Here is a 20,404-nt window from a genome sequence, read left to right as displayed (position 1 = left end):
CCCTACACCCAAAGTGCTTCCCATATCTACTGGATGCTGCTCTCAATAGGCTATATTATGCCATTGTAAGGACTTCTACATAAAATCAATGGTATGAGATATGGCCCATGGTATGCAACAGAACTTGATCTTAAAGCCTTTGTTTGCATTCTTCTGGAAAGACTAGACATATGTTACTAGCAGGACAAATACTGAACATCATTTTATATTATATATGCAAGACAATGTTCATCTAAGCCATAAATGCCATGTAAAGAGACTTACCAAAGTATTTTTCTTTTGCAAAATATTAATATTTTTGATGCCAAAAAGTCAAAAGTCTTGCCACTCGTATAATAATAAGCTTTGATAGATGGAGAGAATATCTGAAATATACAGTAGCTTATTCTGAAAAGCTCACTCATTTTACAGTATATGGAATGTAATTGTCCAGAAAGTGAAATATGTATAAAAATAGGTAAAATCCCTACAATATTGTACTGAATTATATATTCCTCCTGCCAGGAAGGTTACAGCACTCTACAGTATATGTATGAAATGTTTGTTCAGAAAGTTAAAAAACATTGTTATCTTGGTGAATGACACATTAATGTAGGAATGCATAATCAGAACTGATGCTCAATTCTGCTTAGCTGGTGCAAATCTACAGAGAACCATCACCCACTTTTGTTCAAAACAAAAATCAACCCCAAAGATTTGTTTTGGATTTGGGTTTTTTTGTTTTTTTAAAGAGTCCAAATTGAAATTTACAATCAATAATTTCTCTGGAAATAGAAATATTTTGTTTCCTTTTTTTCTCCCTCTTTTCAGTTTGTTTACTGATAGCAGTCATCCACCTTTTAAAATAATTATTGCCTGACATTACACGGAGCTTTTACTGCTTGTCCAGGACAAAGCAGTGAAATAAAAAGAATATCCAACTTTCCTTTCATGACCCAGTTCTGGGCTTGTGCTTTTTTGACGAGTCTTTGATCTGCAGCAGGCCTCATAGGCTTGTTTCCCGAAGGAACATGGTGCCAATGTTATAGGAAACCTTTCTCACTCTGGCAGACGTAATGGAGGGCTTTGGCTGCTTCTGACCACTTGTGACCTCCAGGAAGTAACAGATCCCAGGGATTTCCTTTGGAAAGTTGTCTGGAAGCTCTTCACGGGACCGAGGGATAAAAGTAAAGTTTTCTTCCTTTTTTAAAAGCCTAGAAAAAACAAAGAGGCAATCTAGTATACTGTGGTCAGATAAGACTGAGTACATATTAAAAAGATAGTTCCTGTGCAACGGTCAGTCAGAAACATGTTTAAATTATTGTGTGAATATTTACAAATCACAGGCCAAAATCCTGGGGTGGACAGACCTCAATCTGATGCAAAAATGATATTAATAAAATTATAACTTATTTTGTATAATATTAGGCCATTGAATATTAAGATAGAACTACAAGTATGTCATAGCCAAGATACTTGAAAATACAACAATATTTGTGTTTGTTTAGTTAGTTATGGTACAAAATGTTCAGACTGGTTAAAGAAATTGCAGGAGGTTTCTGCTTTCTGTCCCTAAGGAAAACAAATGCAGAAACATAACCCCTTTTGAGACATAAAACCATGTTTATTACCCTCAGAGTGTTATAGAAACACATAAAAGCTGCATTTGAAACTTTACCATGCTTCAATTGTATACTATTTTCTTTTGTATTATATTTAAAAGATGTATTGGTTATTGAAATATGTACTTTGTACAAAATATTTAATAGAAGTTTAATTGCTATAACAAACAGATTGTAACTCTAAGGACCTTGACTCAACAGAAAACAAACCATGTAAAACATTCATGTTTTAGGGGAAAAAATGATTGTGAAAAGGAATGTAGATTTGAGTTATCAGAGCAATAAGTCAAGAAGTAAAGTAGGCATTTACCAACCTGCACCTTTTTTGCAAGAAAAACCTCTCTGCTTATGTCTTTAAAAGTTTAGAGTAAACATACTGCAAATATTTTAAACCTATTGTTTATTTAATAACTATTGAAATGGCAAACACTTTGATGAAATGCATACCTGCAAATATGTTAGTTAAATGCAAAGCTCTTAATATAATTTCCTAATGTCATTGTATGTAAATGGTAAAATGCTTTTATGTACCAACATGGATTCTAATAACCTTGCTAAACTAATTACTAATGTAATAAGCCATTTAAATAGCAAATACTTATATTAATGGGAAATTAAGTAATTACTAGCAGTGCTTAAGCAATTCCCTCACGCAACTGAGGAAGACAAAGAATCATCTTTCCAAAATTGTTATAAAGAATCAGCAACTTCTTTAATAATTATTAAGTTAAAGACTTTTAGAATTATTTAATTTTAAACAGCTGTTTTGAGAACTAAAAAAAATTCTATAAAGAATAGGAGTGTATGGACTTTTTGAAAACAGAATTTAATTTCCTGTTGAACTCTAATTAAATTGAAAGAATAGCACAGAAAATGGATTGAGTAAAGAAAAGTTAATCTCTTAACTTTAAAAGGTTATCTGGAATTTTCCTGGCACAAGAATAACAGGCAATTAGAAATGGTACATATTCTTTAAACAGAGAGTACAGTCAGGAGCTGAAGGTGCCACCTAAGCCAATCCTAAAAAGGCATGAAGCCAATGAAAGAGTGACAGCAACCAACTCTGAATCTAAACAAAGCCAAGAGAGGTCTGTTTTTCTATAATTTCATGGAAAGAGAAAGAAAAAGAGTATTAAAAGCCCTGCAATGACCACTTCTCACACAGATACACGCTCTGCTACCCTATTTAAACAGCAAGCATTCCACAACTTATCCTGGCCATCTCTACAAGAAAGACACTGACAAGAGGAACATAGAAGGCTCAAGAAAAAACCAACCCAAGGAAAACCTCCTCAAAACTTCAACATGGATTGGTGAGAGAAAGTTCACTAAGACACTGCCAAGGAATTAGATTCTTAACACTTGTAACTGGCCTGTCTTAAGACAGTTCCTCACATAATTTCAAAGTAACTGATTTAAATATTTTCTTTGATTTCATGTGATTTAGTTGAGATTGCTTACTTTGCCCATCTATAAACTGTCTTATTAATAAGCAACAGGGTTCACCTTTCCCAAATAAAATGATCTTGCCTATTTATGTCTATATCTAAGATTGGCTTCAAAATATTTTATGGAAATAAGATCTTTGTCTCCACTTACCAAGAGAAAAGTGCCACATGAAAGGCTGGTCCATTCCTAAAGGTGTAATCTCTGCTAAAAGCACTCCACAGAGAGGTATTCAGAAGAGATTGATATAGAAGTAACCAGTTTATCATTTGTGTTGTTTCTTTAATATTTTCCCTCTGTCTTTAATAATCAAATAGTCATGGTAAATATTTGTGATTATTTTGCTAGGTCTCAATCATGGTGTCTGCTAAAGTATGTAAAAGAACCCCTCTGACTAACATAGTGGAAGTGACACCCCTGAACTGGCAATAAAAGAAACAATTAGTAAGAATTGGTCTATCATTTCTTGTTTCTCGAAACTAAAGACTTTTAAGAATTTTAAAAACCAAATTGCTGGGGTCCAACACTTTAAAATGACCTCTTTCTCCCTCTTCCCCTAATCTTCAACTGATGCAAATCAGTTTAGCACCTGTGGCTTCAAAGGAGCGAGGCTGATTTACACCTGCACATGCATTTTAAGAAAATAACTGGTGGTTCATGGAGGAGTCTGTATGTAACCAAAGAGAAGCTCAATTCAGAATGTATGTTACCCATAGTGTATAGTTTGGCTAGCTCTAATAAGAAGCAAGTTCATTTTGGCAGAAATGCCCACTACAGATTGCACGGAGGCACTGTCCTGCTATCCAGAAATTCTGGGTGAAATTTGGGATGTACTGGAAGCAAAAGCAGGTGCTATCAAGGTACAGGCTTCCTCATAGGCAAACTCTATATGCCAGATTGTGTTATCCTTCCCAAATGGCTCTGATGATTTCACCAAGACCACTCACAAAGCAAGATACTCTTCAGTATGAGAAAGTATCAAAATCTGATACTATCCCATTAAAACCATCCAGCATGGTTTAGAGAAGCCTTATAACTATAATCTATGTCACACAGAGACATTATGTCAGCTTGGGCACACAGCAATGACCCAGCCACACCTACTTTCCTGTAGCTATAGCCCAGACAAGAAGGGGCAATGGTACAGACCTGTCTATGCTAGTTTTTTGCTATTGGGGCATTCCCCTCCATAGCACAGAAATCCTCAGCTGGCCAGAACTACTAGCCTTGCAGCCCCTTTGTCAATGTTTTTCCTCAAATAAGTTACTGATGGTTTAAATAAAAACACTCCCTCCCCCCCGCCCCGAGACTGAGTGCAGGGAGTGAGAGAGAAGTAAGTAAACCTTAGGAAGAATTTTAACCACCACCACCATCACAACAGCACAGACTTGTTTTGTAAATCTTCTTCCTGTTGTTTTCAAGCTAACAAAGACAGTGAAGCAAGTGGAATTCAGCCTCTTGCAGGGTTTCGAAGAACTTGACTTTGGAGTAATTGTGAATTATTAGAAATAAGAAAGCAGTTTGTGCCTCTTTCTCTTCCTGGATAATTATTACTTCTCTGACAGCCTCATCCAAAGCTCACTGAAGTACTGAAAGAAGCCCATTGGCTCCAATGGGCTTTGGAACAGGTTCTATATTCCCTTCTCTTATTGTTCTCAAAACTTAGTTATGGGAAGATGTAAAAGGAATACTGCTCCTAGGTGAATTTTCCAGACTTCCAGGCACATTCTAAAACTTTCCCTTTGTCCTGAAATCCCAGAATGTCCATTATCATGGCACACAGGCCGACCTTTTTTTGGCTTTTGGCTGAAGGATGGATCTCTGCTGTAACTGCTTCCTATATGCATCTGAAGGCATTTTCCTCCCATCACTTTAGAATCAGGTTGGTTTAAAATCTAATCATGTTTTTGCCTTCAGCCTCTGCTATGGTGCTTGTTGTTATCCTGATGTTTTGAGTGTCATGATCTGTTTTCCAGGTCTTCAATTCTATGATCAAAATACTATAATCTTTTCTGAATTGCTTGAAAGCCTGTGCTGGCCTTTACAGAGGAGACTCTCTCCTTTAATCTAGTAATGCTTGAAGTAAATGTTCCTAGCTTTAAATCTACAGGTTTAATAGATTGCAGGAACTTTTGTTTGGCCCACAAATTTCCAGCCCAGATTTCTGCAAGCAGCAGCAGCTCCTAGAATATTCTCAAAGTGAAATCTGCAAGCTCCCTCTGCACAGCCCTTGCTGAATTTTGTATATTCACCGAGAAGCACTTGTTTTGCTGCAGTCAAGGGCTTCCTGCCTGGAGTCAGTTTACCTTTATGGGTCAGTTGTCGAGTCCTAATGATCTTTCACTTGTGGTTTAAAATTTTAAAAATGTGGGTGCTTTTAAAAGATTTATGTAGAAATGAGCAGATTGGGGCTGGAGGTTGGTAAGGGAGCGCAGATTTTAATAAAATCATCACAGCTATTTCTTGTCTCTTGATGGGACAAAATCAATGGTGGTGTAAGTTACACAATGAAAGCCTTATTTTTCTGTCTTGCATCTTGTGCTGTCATTTAAGCCTTGATCTTTGCAACTGATTATGCTGCATTTAACATGTTGATGCACGCTCAAGTGCAGGACTGGGAGCTTATATCTATGCACAGTAGGTGAGAAATGTTACAATTCTGAGGTGTCAATGATGGCACAAGATGCAAAGAAATGGATAATCAAGCCCCAGAAGTTTTGAGCTGGTGCGAGTTGCAGGAAATTGCAAGTGGAAGGGCGGGGCAGTAGCAGGAAGATCAACCAATAGGATGGTGTAAAAAGGTATAATAATTAGCCTCACCAATTTGAAACTCATTTTTTTCTTTGAAGCCCATAGAGATAAATCTAGATCTTTGGCACAGATGTCTCTAAGCCACCACTACTCCTCTCCAGATCCTGAGGACAGATAGTGGCTGCACTGGTCTCCAGCACAAGTTAAAGGAACCACAAGACTATTATGATTTAATATCAACCAGTACTGTCCCCTAGGGAATGTTCTGCCAAGCCCAGAATCACCAGAGCACACTGCACTCCCGCTCTGCCCAATAACACCCCCTTTGTCAAAGTGAAGGTGGGTGGATAAGGCCAGCTACATGGCTTCGTCCCAGTTGATAACAGAACTTCTCAGTCGCTTAGCTAACATTAGGGTGACCAGATAGCAAGTGTGAAAAATCAGGACAGGGGGTGGGAGGTAATAGATGCCTCTATAAGAAAAAGCCCTGAATATCGGGACTCTCCCTATAAAATCGGGACATCTGGGAGTTGGAATGTTATCCAAAGAAAGGCCATTTGGACAATCGCCAATAGCAAGAGGCTAAAAAAATAGTGCACATAATATAGGACTGTGCAAAATCTTAAGAGGCACAGTACTGGATAAATTACCGAATAAGTGTGTGGGGATTAGATGTTTAGTCACCAGTCAACCTGGAACCTTTGATATCCATTGAGCATTTTATTGAGTCCAAGTCAGAATGTTGGCTTTGGGAGTCTGATAGCACAATCCATTCCCCCAGCTGCAGAAAACGACATGGCAACACAAATTCTACATAAAGCTTTTCTAACGCCAGAGTGTTTCATAGTGATGGGGCTGGAGTTGATATACAACCTCAGTGGTTCAGCAACATATATTTACTGATTCTTTTGAAAATACCCAAATGCATTTCTCCCTGCTCTCCCTTCTGTGGATTTAATTTTGGACCTTTTAGTGGGCAGGGTGCTTTTACAGAAGGATTTTAATAGATGAAGATGCTGGATGCCACTCAAGTGCCTGGATACATACAACACACAAGTTGATGTTTAGACCTGATCACACAAGGGCTTCTGTGAGTTGCTCATAACTGGTCCCTAATTCAGCTTGGTCCCTTTGTTGATGTTCACAGGGGAGACAGAATTCCTCAAATATTCATTCTTAGTTTGAAATTCTTGGCAGTTTCTCCTTGTAAGCTGAAATTCTCCTGATCTGTTTAAATTCTTCCAAGAAAGGAGCTGTCACTACACTGCTAGAAACAGTGCTACCATTGCCCAGAAATACATTGTGTTTGGGAACATATTATTCTGGTTAGAAACATTTTTTTCTAAATTTAGCTTCCCCCATTTTATTTAAAGGCATCCACATGAAAACAGAATAATTATGTTTTAAGAATTACTTTGCTCCATTTGATTATTCATCACTGGAAACAGGAAGAATTTGAAAGACTGGGTATCTGAGCAAATGAACGTGTGGTGGGGTCACCCTTCGACGGGCTTTAGGGAAGCCCTTAAATGCGTCTTCCATGAAGCTTTTCCAAGTATCTGTTTTCTTATACAGTAGGTGGAGTTGTAGTGGCAGAGTAACAGTATTTCAAAGGCTATTGGGCACAAAATCTAGGTACATCTTCAGTTGTGAGTCCTTCTTAAAGACCCATTATTGCTGTTTCATCTACAAGTCTATTCGGAAACAATTCTACTGCCAGTATTTCTTTTCCCACTTGATTAGTACAATTATTTGTTGAGAGGCATGATCTGGATTGTTGAGCACATGATTGCCACTGTGACACTAACTCCACCTGTGACCTGGGTCAGGAAATAGACTTTTCTGCCTCAGTTTCCCCCTCTGTAAAATGGATACAAGACTTGTGTATGTCATGGGGGTGTTGTGACATGAAATTCCATACAAAAAACAGTAGGCTCAGCTTTGCCCTCATGAACTGCTCATGGAGGGGCCATTTGTGCATGAATCTTAAACTTTGTGTGTGGACAGAGTGTTCAGCTGCTTAATGGCTGCATCATTCCCCTCCCCTAGTAGGTTCTGGATGGGACCAGGGATCTACTTGAGCAGCAGGACAGGTAGTGGCTGGAGCAGACTTGCAGGGTTTGGGGCAGAAATGGAATACAGTAGCCAGAGGCTGTGTCACATTTACACTGTCCCCGCTCCTGCAATGGGGAAGCCCGTTGTAGGGGAGTCCTGGGACAGCTGGAGAATCCTGGTGGTGCAACTGCACAGGAATGGGATGGGGAAAAAGGCCTGCTGGACACTCAGACTTCCACAGGGTTTGTGGGCAGACCCTGGCACTTGCTCTGAAGTGGAGTTAACTCTGTTTTTTCTCTGACAGAACAGGAGCACCTCACAGAGTCTTCTTCCCTCTGGTCTCCCTTAGAGGGTTTTACCACGGGATGGGATCATCAGGGCTCATGCGAAGTAAGCAAACACTGAAAAGTCAGGAATTGCCAGAGACAGGCTGCATGTGTAACTAACCCAGCCCTTGTGTGTAGGCATAAAATGCCATCATCAGTTACACGAACACATGTAACTTCTCAAAATATAACTACCGCAGATGCCCCTCCATTAATAATCGGACAAGTGTTATATACATGTTAAGCATTAGTAATGGGCCAAATTCTGCTTTCATTTACATCCCTCGCAACTCTACTGAAGTTGATGAGGCACACAGGAGAACAGAACTGGGCCTTTCCTATTCCTATGAAAATAGAAACTTTGTTCATTTAAGAGTGATGTGTTTCTTACTCACCTGAAATCACTGTCTTCTCTTTGTGCGCTATTCATGATTTTCGTGAAACCTCAGTGAAACTGTCACTTTACTATAATCTACCCTTCTAGGCAATATTTCTCAAAAGGTTGTTGCACTCTCACTGTAGCACCACCTACTGTGTGAGAAAATAGAGTCAGGAGCCCGTCAAGTGGAACAAAGTTCAGGGCTTCTTTCGAAGGCTCATCATTTGCTGCTCTCAATTAGTGTGTATAACATTCAGATTTAAAAGACAGTTAGGTTGATAGAAATATATGACTGCTGGTGAGTAACCCTTTGAGTCTGCTTAATCTACTTCCCCATGTTTAGCCTTTCCTTCTATAGGAAATCGAGAGTTTCACTACTTGCCGCATAGCGCCTGGATAATTATAATTCTATGAAAACTAGAAAAGATGGTGTGAAAATTCAGAGGGACCTAACAAAGCTAGGTGGAAGGGAAGCAACATGGCAGATCAAACCAATCTGGGGTCAAATTTTCAAAAGTGCCCAAGGGCCAGATTTTTAAAGATAGACAAACATCTAGTGATGCAGATAGCCACCCGGTTGGTGTTTCAAAAGTTCCTAGGTGCATAGCGCCCAATGAAATCAATGGGAATTAGGTGCCTAGTGGGATTTCCAAACGCCTAAGGCCTGAATGTGCAAAAAAGGATTTAGGTGTTACACCTAACTTTTAGGCACCTAGAAAAACACTGAAACTCACAAGGCCTGATTTACAGGCTTACGCTCCTATACAGTGAATTGGGAAGGACAGACGCCTTAGACTGATTCACAAAGCCAGCACACTAGGAAGGGAGATGCTGACGAGAAAGGTGTGTGCTAAGCTCCACCCCTGCCTCGGAAATAGATGCTTAAGTCCAGTTTGTAGGGGGGCACCTATCTCTGCTAGCAATTCTTAGCTGTGAACCCTCACTTGCCATTAGATGCTTACACCACCTCCCTCCTAACTTTTAGCCCAGGAATTGGACTACCAACCTAGGATATGGGAGGACCCAGGCTCAAGTCCCCCCCTACACCTGAGGGAGAGGAAGGATTTGAGCAGGTATCTGCCACCTCTTAGGTGAGTGCTGTAACCACTGGGCTACAGGACATTCTGACGCAGGCCTCCCTCAGTCTCTCCTGTGGAAGCTGTGGCACTCTGGATAAATAATTAAGGAGGCATGTGAGCAGGGGGATTGGATCCTGGGCCTGGCATCTCCCAGCTCTAACTACCAGGCTATAGAATCATTCTCATACTTGTGCTTCCTCTCTAGCCCAAACAACTCTTTGAGAGAAAGAAAGAGAGGGGGGAGGGGAAAGGAACTTGAACCAGGGGTCTATCACCTCTGAGCTGAATACTCTACTCACAGGGCTCAAACGTATGACAGAGGTCCTCCTCGTTATCCACGCCATCCTCCCAGGCTATTTTGGGTGGACACTTCTAAGGAGTAGGCACCCTCTGAGCACACCTACTGTACTGGGCCCTCCACAAGATTTATGCAGCTGGGACCTAGGTGGCCGAACTTCCCCTGGTTTGTGAATCGCTCTAGGGCTTAGATGGGAGATAGGCGGCCAGATGCCTAGAGGGAGGTAGCAGCCTGCATGTCCAGAGGCAGAAACATAGGTGCCGAGGGAACTTCTACTGAAAACACTTTGGCACTGAGTGAGTTTAGATGCTTACAGGGTTGAGAAGGAGTTCTGTGCATGACCGTGGTCCCAAAACTGGGACTTAGGCGCCTAACTCCTTTGGTGCGTCCAGAGCCAAGTGACTAAGCCACTTCTGGAAATGGCACTTAGATGGCTATGTCACTTAGGTGCTTTTGGGAATTTTACTCCTGGACATAATTGTGGGCAACTCAGTGAAAACTTCTCACTAATGGCAGTCAAAAATACAAACAAAAATTAGCTCGTATAAAGAATGAGGTAGAAAATAATACTGTACTGAAAACATTATGATTACATTATGTAACTCGATGGTACACCATTAAGTGGAATAAAGTGTTCATTTCTAGTCACCTTACTTCAGGAAAGATAGAGCAGAAATAGAGGGGGTTGAGAGACAAATGACAAAAATAATTAAAGTCATGGAAAAACTTTCATAAAAAGACAAGAGAATGAAACCTGTTAGGAATGTTTCATTTAGAGAGGGGAGGACTAAGAGGGAACATGATAGAGGTATAAAAATAATTATTACAGAGAATGTTAAATCAAATGTACTTATTTACCCTTTTATAATACAGGAACAAGGGGACAGGAAACATTCTGAAAATAAGCAATTTACAACTGTTCAAATGAGATACTTTTTACACAATGCATAATTCAACTGTGGAACTCAGTGCCACATGAAATAGCAAGGATTTATATATAATGTATATGGCTAATGGGAATTGGAGCCATTAGGTAATTAGGCTTTGTCTACACTAGCACTTTTGTCAGTAAAACTTTTAGAAGTCAGGGGTATGAAAAAACATCCCCCTGACCCACATACGTTTTACTGACAAAAGTGCCAATGTGGACAGTACTGTGTGAGTGGGAGACACTCTCCTGCCAACATAACTATCACTGCTCATTGAGGGTGGTATAATTATGCCTGTGATCAGGCTGTCCCCAAACTGTCCTTCCTGGGTTCCATATGCCTTCACCTGTAACATCTGGTATTCGTCACTAACAGACAGGATACTGTACTAGATGGAAGACTGTCTGATACGATATGGCAAGTCCCCTGTCCCTATGCAAATTCAAGGGACAGATCATTACGGTATCCAGTCAGCAGTATTTCTAAAGTACAACTGATGAGGATGTTAATTTGCTTTTGTAATGTCCAGAATGGATCCATTTTATCCAAAATTTTAGTGACTTCGGCATCCTACTACAATTTGTATTTACTGTGGAAAGGTTCTTTGGATTAGGAAGGTTTATACTGAGCTGAGAATATCTTTTGACATTTTACTCTATGTTTTGGCACTGATGTAGTGGTCTTGGTATTTTTCCTTCTTACAGATCAGTTGTAACATATTTCCATTTGGGACAATGTCATGTGTTTTGATTTTGTTATTGGACATACTGTACATCATATGGAGTGCAGTACAGTGCCTGATAAATGCCCACCTCTGGCTTTGCAATATTACTATTTGTATTTCCCATTAATCTGGTGAGGAGGATCCTGCTGTTCCTATACACTGCGGCTCAACAGCTAGTAGGTCTGCTGTCTGCTTTGGAGCATTAGAGAAAGGTATAACAGCTTGACAATATCTCAGAATACTGTACATGCACCATCTCGAGGAACTGATAGATGTAAAAGTAAAGAATGCTGTAAAGGCTATCAGAAATAGTATTTAATTAACCTGAAAAAGCTCTTGAAAGAACCATCAAAATGCCTGGTCATTCAGTATGGAGAGCCTTAAAGTAAACAATTCTACAGAATTTAATAGAGATTAAATAAATCAACAGAGTTCTACAGAAATGGATCTGGCTTCTATTCAAATTATTTTACAAACCTATATAATTTAAGAGACAATTATATCCTTTCTACACTTTCTTTAACTATTCTATAACAGGGATTATTTTATATAAAATTCTATAAAATGGTTAAAAAAAATCTATACAAATTATAAGATTTCTAATAAATTCTGTAGGCCTTTTCCATAATATGTGTGTGTGTGTGTGTGTGTTTGTGTGTGTGTGTGTGTTTGGAAAAGCAGGGCAGCAAAAGATAATTATTTTTAAATACAGTCATCTGTAAAATAGGAATAATGATGCTTACCCTCTTTCCCTAAATGCTTTGAGATCCCCAGAGGAAAGGCACTATATGGTAATATTATTAGGCAGAGAAATAGGATAAATGTAGATATATTATAGCACTATTATGTAAACAAACACACAAAGGCTATAAACAAAAATAAAAATAGGATTAATCTATTTTACATGCTGCAGAAGGGACCCATGAAACCACATATTGTCTCTGCTTCTCGAATATGGAAAATAGGGAGTTTTTATTCACCCTAGCTAAATTAAAGATGAGCCCATGGTGGAGTTTATTGAACTGAGGACTGTGTTATTTTCCTTCAATTCCTTTTCTGACTGATGTAGACAAACACTTGGGCTCTATACTCCCTAAGCAATCCTTACTTATTACACTGGAAGGTTTGCTGGAGCCGTCCCAGTGTTTCCAATTAGGATCTACTGGTGATGGTCAGGGATTCAGATCAGACTGGGGTCTTCAGCCCTTCAGAACATTTTGAAAGGCCTAGCTGAGATAAAAGCAAGAGAACAAGATGTTTTGAGGAAAAACTGAGCTTTTATCCCCAATAGATTCAAAGGCAACCTTTGTAAGTCCTGCTGTCTTACATCTTTGAGTTTTTTCCAGACAGGTGTAATTGGAGCAAGGCTGCCCAAGGTTCACTGCTGTTGCTAGGCAACAGCAAATGTTATATTTATATTTTTAAACTCTGCTTCTTAAACAGGCAGATTATGGACTCAGAAGGAAACATCTGAAGCCAATAAAGGCCTTTTAAAGGTGTGATTATATTTTGGAAGAGAATGACTGTTCACATTATACGATGTCATATTATCGTATGAAAGCTGAAGGGTTGTTAGACACATTGTCAGTCGCTGAGTGCTTCCTAGGGCCAGAATCTCCACAGTGGGGCATGCGAAGTTACAAATATGCAGTGAGGAATGCCAGTAGCTTTAACCAATGTAAAGACGAAAATCCAGTTCATTTCCATATTATTTTTTTTTTAAAGAACTACTTTTTTAAACAACAACAAAAATATATATTAGGTACATTCACCAGCACAGCAGTAGAGCAAGAACGGAAGTATCTGATGTAATGTAATGTCAGCACTAAAGATGTCTCCAGTTTTATGAATTGTACACCCAGGCAGATCCTATTAAACAGAAGGTTATTCACAACCATACTGGCTTATTATTTTTATTGGTGTTATTGTATTAAGTTCAAGTTCTTAGGGCCCTACATAACTCTGCCCCTTCCTACTTATCTGCCACCAACTCCTTTTGCATCACTCACCATCCCTTTCAGTCTCTGTGATACTCCATTTTTGGCTTCTTTCAAACTATCTTTTCACTTTCCTCCACACTAACTGCTACATGTGGAAAATCGTTCTTTCTATAGCTCGCTCTTCTCTGTAAAATCCCTCTTGTAGACCCACTTCTTTTGAGAGGCCTAGAAGAAACTTCTTGAAAGCCTTCTACTGATTGTTTTTATCCAGTGACCACACATCTTTTATTATTTTCTTCTACATCATGCAGTGCACAATACCTGTGATGAGTAACCACCATTGAGCTCACCCTGGAAATTTCTCCCCTTCCTCCTTTGGAAAATTTGGGCATGTGTATATCATGTTCAGAATTATGAAATTATCTCAAATACAATGAGGACATGGGGCAGTGCTTAATTTGTGCCAGGACTGAGCTCTGGCACCTCTAGGCTTGGCAATTCATAGCCCTGGAATCTCTGGGCTTGTTGCATTAGTTATGAAAATAAAAATTGCTTGAGACCCGGCACTCAATTGCTTGAGCCTCAGCACATCTTTCATTACAAATTAAGCACTGACATGGGGTGAAATCGTGGCTCCATTGAAATGAATGGGAGTTTTGCCATTGGCTTCAATAGAGCCAAAATGTCATCCCTGGATTCTCAGGTTTTACCTCAGTGTGCAAAACCCTACATTTGGGAGTTATTTCAAATGGCTACTGGAGGTAGGATCCAAGATACATCTTTTCAAAGAAAGGCTGACTCTTTAGAGACTCAATGCACCCATTAAAATGGCAATGTATTGTGAAGCGTTAAACCAGCTGCGAGCAAACTGGTTTCCCCCCTGGACACCTGAAAGGAGGAGGGAAACAGTAAAAACTGAATGAAAATTGACTCTTTTTTAACTAGAAAAACCGGATTCCTGGAAAGTCAAAATAGTGCTTATGGCCTATTTAATAAGAAAACAATGGTAATAAAATGTCAAACAGCTTTCAAATATTTTTTTCTTCATCTTTCTGCAAAAACGGGATGAAATCTGGACAACACAGAGGACTTCTTCTTCTGCTGTTTTCTGGTGGCCTGTTTATAGCTCAAGGAAGAAGCAGGTGAGGTAAGGTAAGCACACACACCAGACAATTTGGAAAAGCACTAGATGGTTAAAGGAAGTTCTGAATTTAATAAAACAACCAATTAAGGTGAGGCCACTTTCATAGATCCTGAAAAAAGGCTCTTGGTATGAGTGATGTGAAGGTCTGAGTAGAGTGCTGCTGAATCTCATGAAAAGATAACCATGGGCTTTTAGATCCCAGTCCTATTTCCTTTTTGCATTGCCATAGAGAGTGTGCACGTAGATTGTAGGAGTACCTTCTTCTCTTTAAAGATGAAGAGATTTTCACAAAAATACATTAAAATGTGTCTAACATCTTGCTCGTGTTTTCTAGATATGCATTTTATAGCTGAGCTTTGCATGTCTAATACTAATATGTCTGTCTACAATTGTGTAGACAGAACAGTTACTCTTAAAAATATCTCCAATTTTCCATCAGAGAAGTTATATTGAAGGTCAGAATCTTATGCAAGTGTAAACTGGGCATAGCTCCATTGGAATCAATAATTATCTTTTGTTATGATGATTTACATTAACTGAGGATCTGGCCTTATGGCTTCAAAACTTTTGCTTCAAAAAACTTTTGAAATATGTTGTTCTCTCCTTATTTCTGCCAGAAGGGTGGCACTACCAGGCAAAACAAAGTTGTGAATAAGTAGAGCAAAAAATGAAAAGAAACTTTAACTATGTCTGATTCAAAAGATAAAGCTATTTTTATTGTCAGTATTTAGCTGACAACTCTGAGGAACTGTCCCAGGTGGAGATATCAAGAGAGGAAGTTTTGGAACAAATTGATAAATTAAACAGTAATAAGTCACTAGCATCAGATGGGATTCACCCAAGATTTCTGAAGGAACTCAAACATGAAATTGCAACTAACTACTAACTGTGGTATGTAACCTATCACTTAAACCAGCCTCTGTGTCAGATGACTGGAGGATAGCTAATGTAACACCAATTTTAAAAAAGGCTCCAGAAGAGATCTTTGCAACAACAGGCCTAACTTCAGTACCATGTGAACTGGTTGAAACTATAGTAAAGAACAGAATTATCAGAATTAACATGATTTGTTGGGGAAGAGTTAACAGATTTTATAAAGGGAAATCATGCCTCACCAATCTATTATAATTCTTTGAGGGGGTCAACAAACATATGGGGAAGGCTGCTCCAGTCGATATAGTACACTTGGACTTTCAGAAAGTCTTTGACAATGTCCCTCACCAAAGGTTCTTAAGCAAAGTAAGCAGCCATTGGATAAGAGGGAAGATCCTTTCATGGATCAGTAACTTGTTAAAAGACAGAAAACAAAGGGTAGTAATAAATGGTCAGTTTTCACAGTGGAGGGAGATAAATAGCAGTGACCCTCAGAGATCTGTACTGGGACCAGTACCGTTCAACATATTCATAAATAAACTGGCAAAAGGGATAAGCAGTGAGGTGGCAAAGTTTGCAGATGATATAAAATTACTCAAGAAGTTAAGTCCAAAGAAGACTTCAAAAGTTACAATGGGATCTTACACAACTGTGTGACTCGGCAACAAAATGGCAGATAAAAGTCAATGTTGATAAATGCAAAATAATGCACATTGGAAAACATAATCCCAACTATACATATAAAATGATGGGGTCTAAATAAACTGTTACCACTGAAGAAAGTGATCTTGGAGTCATTAGTTCTCTGAAAACACTGGCACAATGTGCAGTCGTAGTCAAATAAGCTAACAGAATGTTAGGAACCATTAGAAAAGAGATAGATAATATGACAGCAAATATTATAATGACACTATAGAAGTCCATAGTACTCTCACACCTTGAATACTGCATTCAGTTTTGGTTGCCCCATACCAAAAAGATAGATTAGAATTGGAAAGACAGAGAATGGCAACAAAAACGATTAAGGGGATGGAACAACTTCCGTATGAGGAGAGATTAAAAAAACAGGAACTATTTAGCCTAGAAAAGAGTCAGGTAAGGGAGGAAATAATAAAGATCTATAAAATCATGAATGGTGTGGAGAAAGTGAATAAGGAAATGTTATTTACTTCTTCTCATAACAAAAGAACCTGGAGTCACCCAATAAAATGAAATGGAAATACTTCTTTACACAATGCACAGTCAACCTGTGTAACTTGTTGCCAGGGGATATTGAGAAGATCAAAAGTTTAGCTAGGTTTTAAAATTAATTAGATAAGTTCCTGAAAGATAGGTCCATCAATGGCTATTAGCCAATCATATTCTCTGGGTGTCTCTAAGCCTCTGTCTGCCAAATGCTTGGACTGGATGACAGAATGGATCACTCGATAACTGCCCTGTTCTGTTCACTCTCTCTGAAGCATCTGTTGGGAGAAAGGATATTGGGCTAGATGGACCATTAGTCTAACCCAGTATGGCTGTTCTTATTTTCTTATTTTAATTACTCTTCATTATTTCTACTGTGTGCAGCAGGAGAAGAAGTGGTGTTAAAGTGACTGAATGTACAACAATATATAGCTCCTAGTAGTATGTCCAATGTTTAACTAGGTTAGAAATTAGTAAATAATGTATTTCCTTTTTAATTTTCATTCTATATATTTTGTGGAACATATATGCTAAATATTTCATACTTATTATGTTGACCTTGCTCTGTTGCCATAAATGACATTACTATAATACCGTATTTTATAATAAATGCCAAAATATACATAATATATTTTATAGAAATAGACAGAATGTGTACCTTTGAAATATAAGACAAACATTAGTTCAAATGGTAGGAAATACTTTCCAAAACGAGGAACGCACAAGACAGCTTACATTCTCAATGATGAGTCTTCAGAACCCTGGGGGTTAATTTTTGGAATTATCTTCTTGGATGAATGGGCCAAATGAACCCCCTCAAGGAAAGTCCACAGGAGGAGGCTGTGGAAGATGAAAAAGCTCCACTTGTGGAGTGCCCTCCACATTCTTGTCAGGATATATGGGTTGTCTCCCCAATGTGGAAGAAGAAAAAGGCAACCTGGTTCCCCACTCAGATGTTTAGAATGGGATGGTTTTGTAGAGCCAATCTAAAAACAAAATCCCAGCATCCTCCACAAACTAGCAAAGGGAAAGATGTTTGGGTGATAAGAATGATTTTCAAATGTCAAGGCAATTAAGTGGCCGTCCTGTTTTCTTCTCACCATGGGTGTTGTAAGGAAAAGCAATTAAGTATGTTCAGCAAAATCATTATTATTCCTGCTATTTCAAAAACTGCACGTTAACCCTAACATAAGGAATTTTTTTAGTTTCATAGCTCAGTGACGTATTCAGGAAGGCACTTGTTTGTAGCAAGTGTTTGTTTTTCACTCTGGAATGGGTAGGTTACAAAGGGAGTCATAAGCTACACATTTGTTAGTTTTAGACAGGAATTTCAATCATTTGAGACTCAGTCTTAGACACATGAATGGAGGAGATCTTTTTTCCTCCCCCTGTCAATACCTTGGAAATGGAAGGCTATATTTTTCATGTTAGGTTAATTTTGGGGGGATGGGATTGGGGTGGGGAGAACAGGGAAAACTGCTATATGTGCCCATTCCGTTAAAGTCAATGGGAGTTTTCCAGTTGACTGAAGTGAGAACAGGATTGAGCAAATAAATTTGGATTAATAAAAATAGTTGAATTATATTTCCTGGGGCTGCACAGAATGGAGACACATTTTAGAGCCCTTTGGCCAAAATGATAATGATACAACTCAGGGGGGTTCACAGGTGGTGCAAAGCTCACTTTTGTGCTCCCCCAATCCTGGGTGGCTGTTTCCAGGGTTCTCCTCCAACATACCTTACAGTAGCCTAAAAGCTATTCTATGTCATGCAAGCAGCTAGTTAGCTCAAGCATTGAATTGGCAGCTGGGGACTGGCAGGGCTATAGAAAGACATGGCCACCTCCCCACTGCTGTAGCCAGACCCCTCACTTGCAGCATGGTGGAAGATTATGTAAGAACCTTTGCCTCAACTTAAGCTACCAGAAGATCACACAGGAGCAATCCTCCCTGGCCTAGTTAAATTGGCTTTAACAGTGGCATGGTACAAAGCAGATACAACACATCCCGGGATCCATTCTCTAGTTCCATAGAAAGGCTTCATTTCACTCTCACAGCCAAAGTAATAACAGAATGGCCACTGAAACCATTAGGAACAGCACTAGGACTTTAAAGGGTAAGAGTTCTAAAGTTCTATGAATGGTCTAAGTAAGTCGGTTACTTCTGTGCTGAGCTTCTGTCAGACTCACAAAAAACATGTATCTAGCTTTCCTGGCTGCATTTTCTCTGAGGGCCAAATTCTTCTCTCAATAACACCAATGTCAACTGGAGCAATTCCCCTCACTTCAGCAGAATTACAGTACAGGTACTCCACGTTTATATAGATGTAGCTCAAATCAAAGTCTCTCACTTCTTCAAGTGCCTCACTAATACGGATAGGACTTTCAGAACCAGCAATAGGACCAGATGGGGATGGAGACAGCCTTCAGCAATAGAAGGCAAAAAGTCTTCAAAATAGGACTGAAGAGGGATTTAAATGGTGCAAAGAGCTTGTGCTAGCTCTAAACTGGGTTGACTTTCACCCATTGAAAATTAATTAACCCTTCAGTGGATGACCAGCACCCAAGAATCATTAGGCCCTCGTACCAGGAAAACCTCCTGACAAGACTTTTTGTTTTGATTTCACTGAGGTCAGGATGCTAGGTTCCTATATATTTAAAGAGGAGATTTTCTAATTTTAATTTAAAACTATATCCAGAGTTTTGCCATACTTGAGATTAGTTTGGGTCTCAGTTCTTCTTCATCACCATGCAACTGTCTGAACCCACCGCTGGGTACTTCATGATCAAAAGTCTGCTCACTATGTCTGCCTCTTATTCAAGTAACTGCACGTCTTCTGTTGTGTAAGTGTTATCTGATATGAATGGTTTCTCCACATGAATGTCATTTCATTCACTAGTTTCAATTACTTTTTTACTTTAGTCTCCCACTGCTTTATATTTTAACATATCAGAAGTTTCAAGTCTTGGATGAAGGAATTCCATTTAAAACTTTAATTTACATAGATAGGTACAGGAAAAATAAATATGGGGCTGTAACCCAGCATGGTTCGATTGGTGGTTCACAGTATTACAGCGTTCAGCAAAATGCTGAAGCCTGGGCTAAGCTATGCTTCAGAAAATTACTTCAGACAGCAAATAATGTAGGAGAACAAGAAAGATATAGATCTCCTGACAAAGAAATGAGCACATAAGAACTAATCCAAGCAGCAAAAATTCTTATAGTCAATCTGTGAAATTTGAACAATTAGAGGAACTTCTTTTTAGGCCAGCTGTTTCCCATAACCTGATTTAATCAAAAGTACTCTGAATTTGCATAATTTCTCCAAAGGGATGGAGATGAGAATGCTTTGCCATTTCCTATCTTTTTCTTGCATTAAGAAAATGTTTTAATTGAGTGCTTCTTGACAGTGCTAAATAAGAAGTTTTTCTTACAACTATATATAGAACTCTTTTAAATCTTAGCCTCAACTATAAAATTAAACACTTGTTCTTAAACCAATGGCGTTGCGCCTACCTATTTCAAGTCCACATAGCAGTCAGGAACAGACCCCTCAGCCAAAAGCTGTAATAGTATTCATGGAGCACACGGTATAGGGGAGGTAGAACAGACACTGCCCACTTGGGTGCTGTTTTGGGCTAACTGATTTATTGATCTATGGGCCAAGTGCCTACCA

General features: G+C 39.0%; 1 protein-coding gene across 3 annotated transcripts in view; it reads right to left on the bottom strand.

The window, feature by feature from the left end:
• Nucleotides 1-689: 689 nt before the first annotated feature.
• Nucleotides 690-20,404, bottom strand: part of GUCY1A2 (guanylate cyclase 1 soluble subunit alpha 2) — a 205,472-nt gene continuing 185,757 nt past the window's right edge. Inside the window, exon 8 of one of the 3 annotated variants that reach the window (XM_067567573.1) lies at nt 690-1,193. In XM_067567573.1, coding sequence (XP_067423674.1) covers nt 986-1,193 — 208 coding nt within the window. In that variant the 3' untranslated portion in view covers nt 690-985. Of the gene's footprint in view, nt 1,194-8,627; nt 8,711-14,516; nt 14,655-20,404 lie in introns of those variants that run through there. The other 2 variants (XM_067567582.1, XM_067567577.1) reach the window with 2 other exon arrangements.

This window comes from Emydura macquarii, unplaced genomic scaffold, assembly GCF_026122565.2.
Source record: "Emydura macquarii macquarii isolate MOO-44397 ecotype Brisbane River unplaced genomic scaffold, CSIRO-AGI_Emac_v2 contig_318, whole genome shotgun sequence".
In the NCBI taxonomy this organism is placed as follows: Eukaryota; Metazoa; Chordata; order Testudines; family Chelidae; genus Emydura; species Emydura macquarii.
The sequence above is the reverse complement of the archived record's forward strand: the minus strand, read 5'-3'. Positions and strand labels throughout refer to the sequence as shown.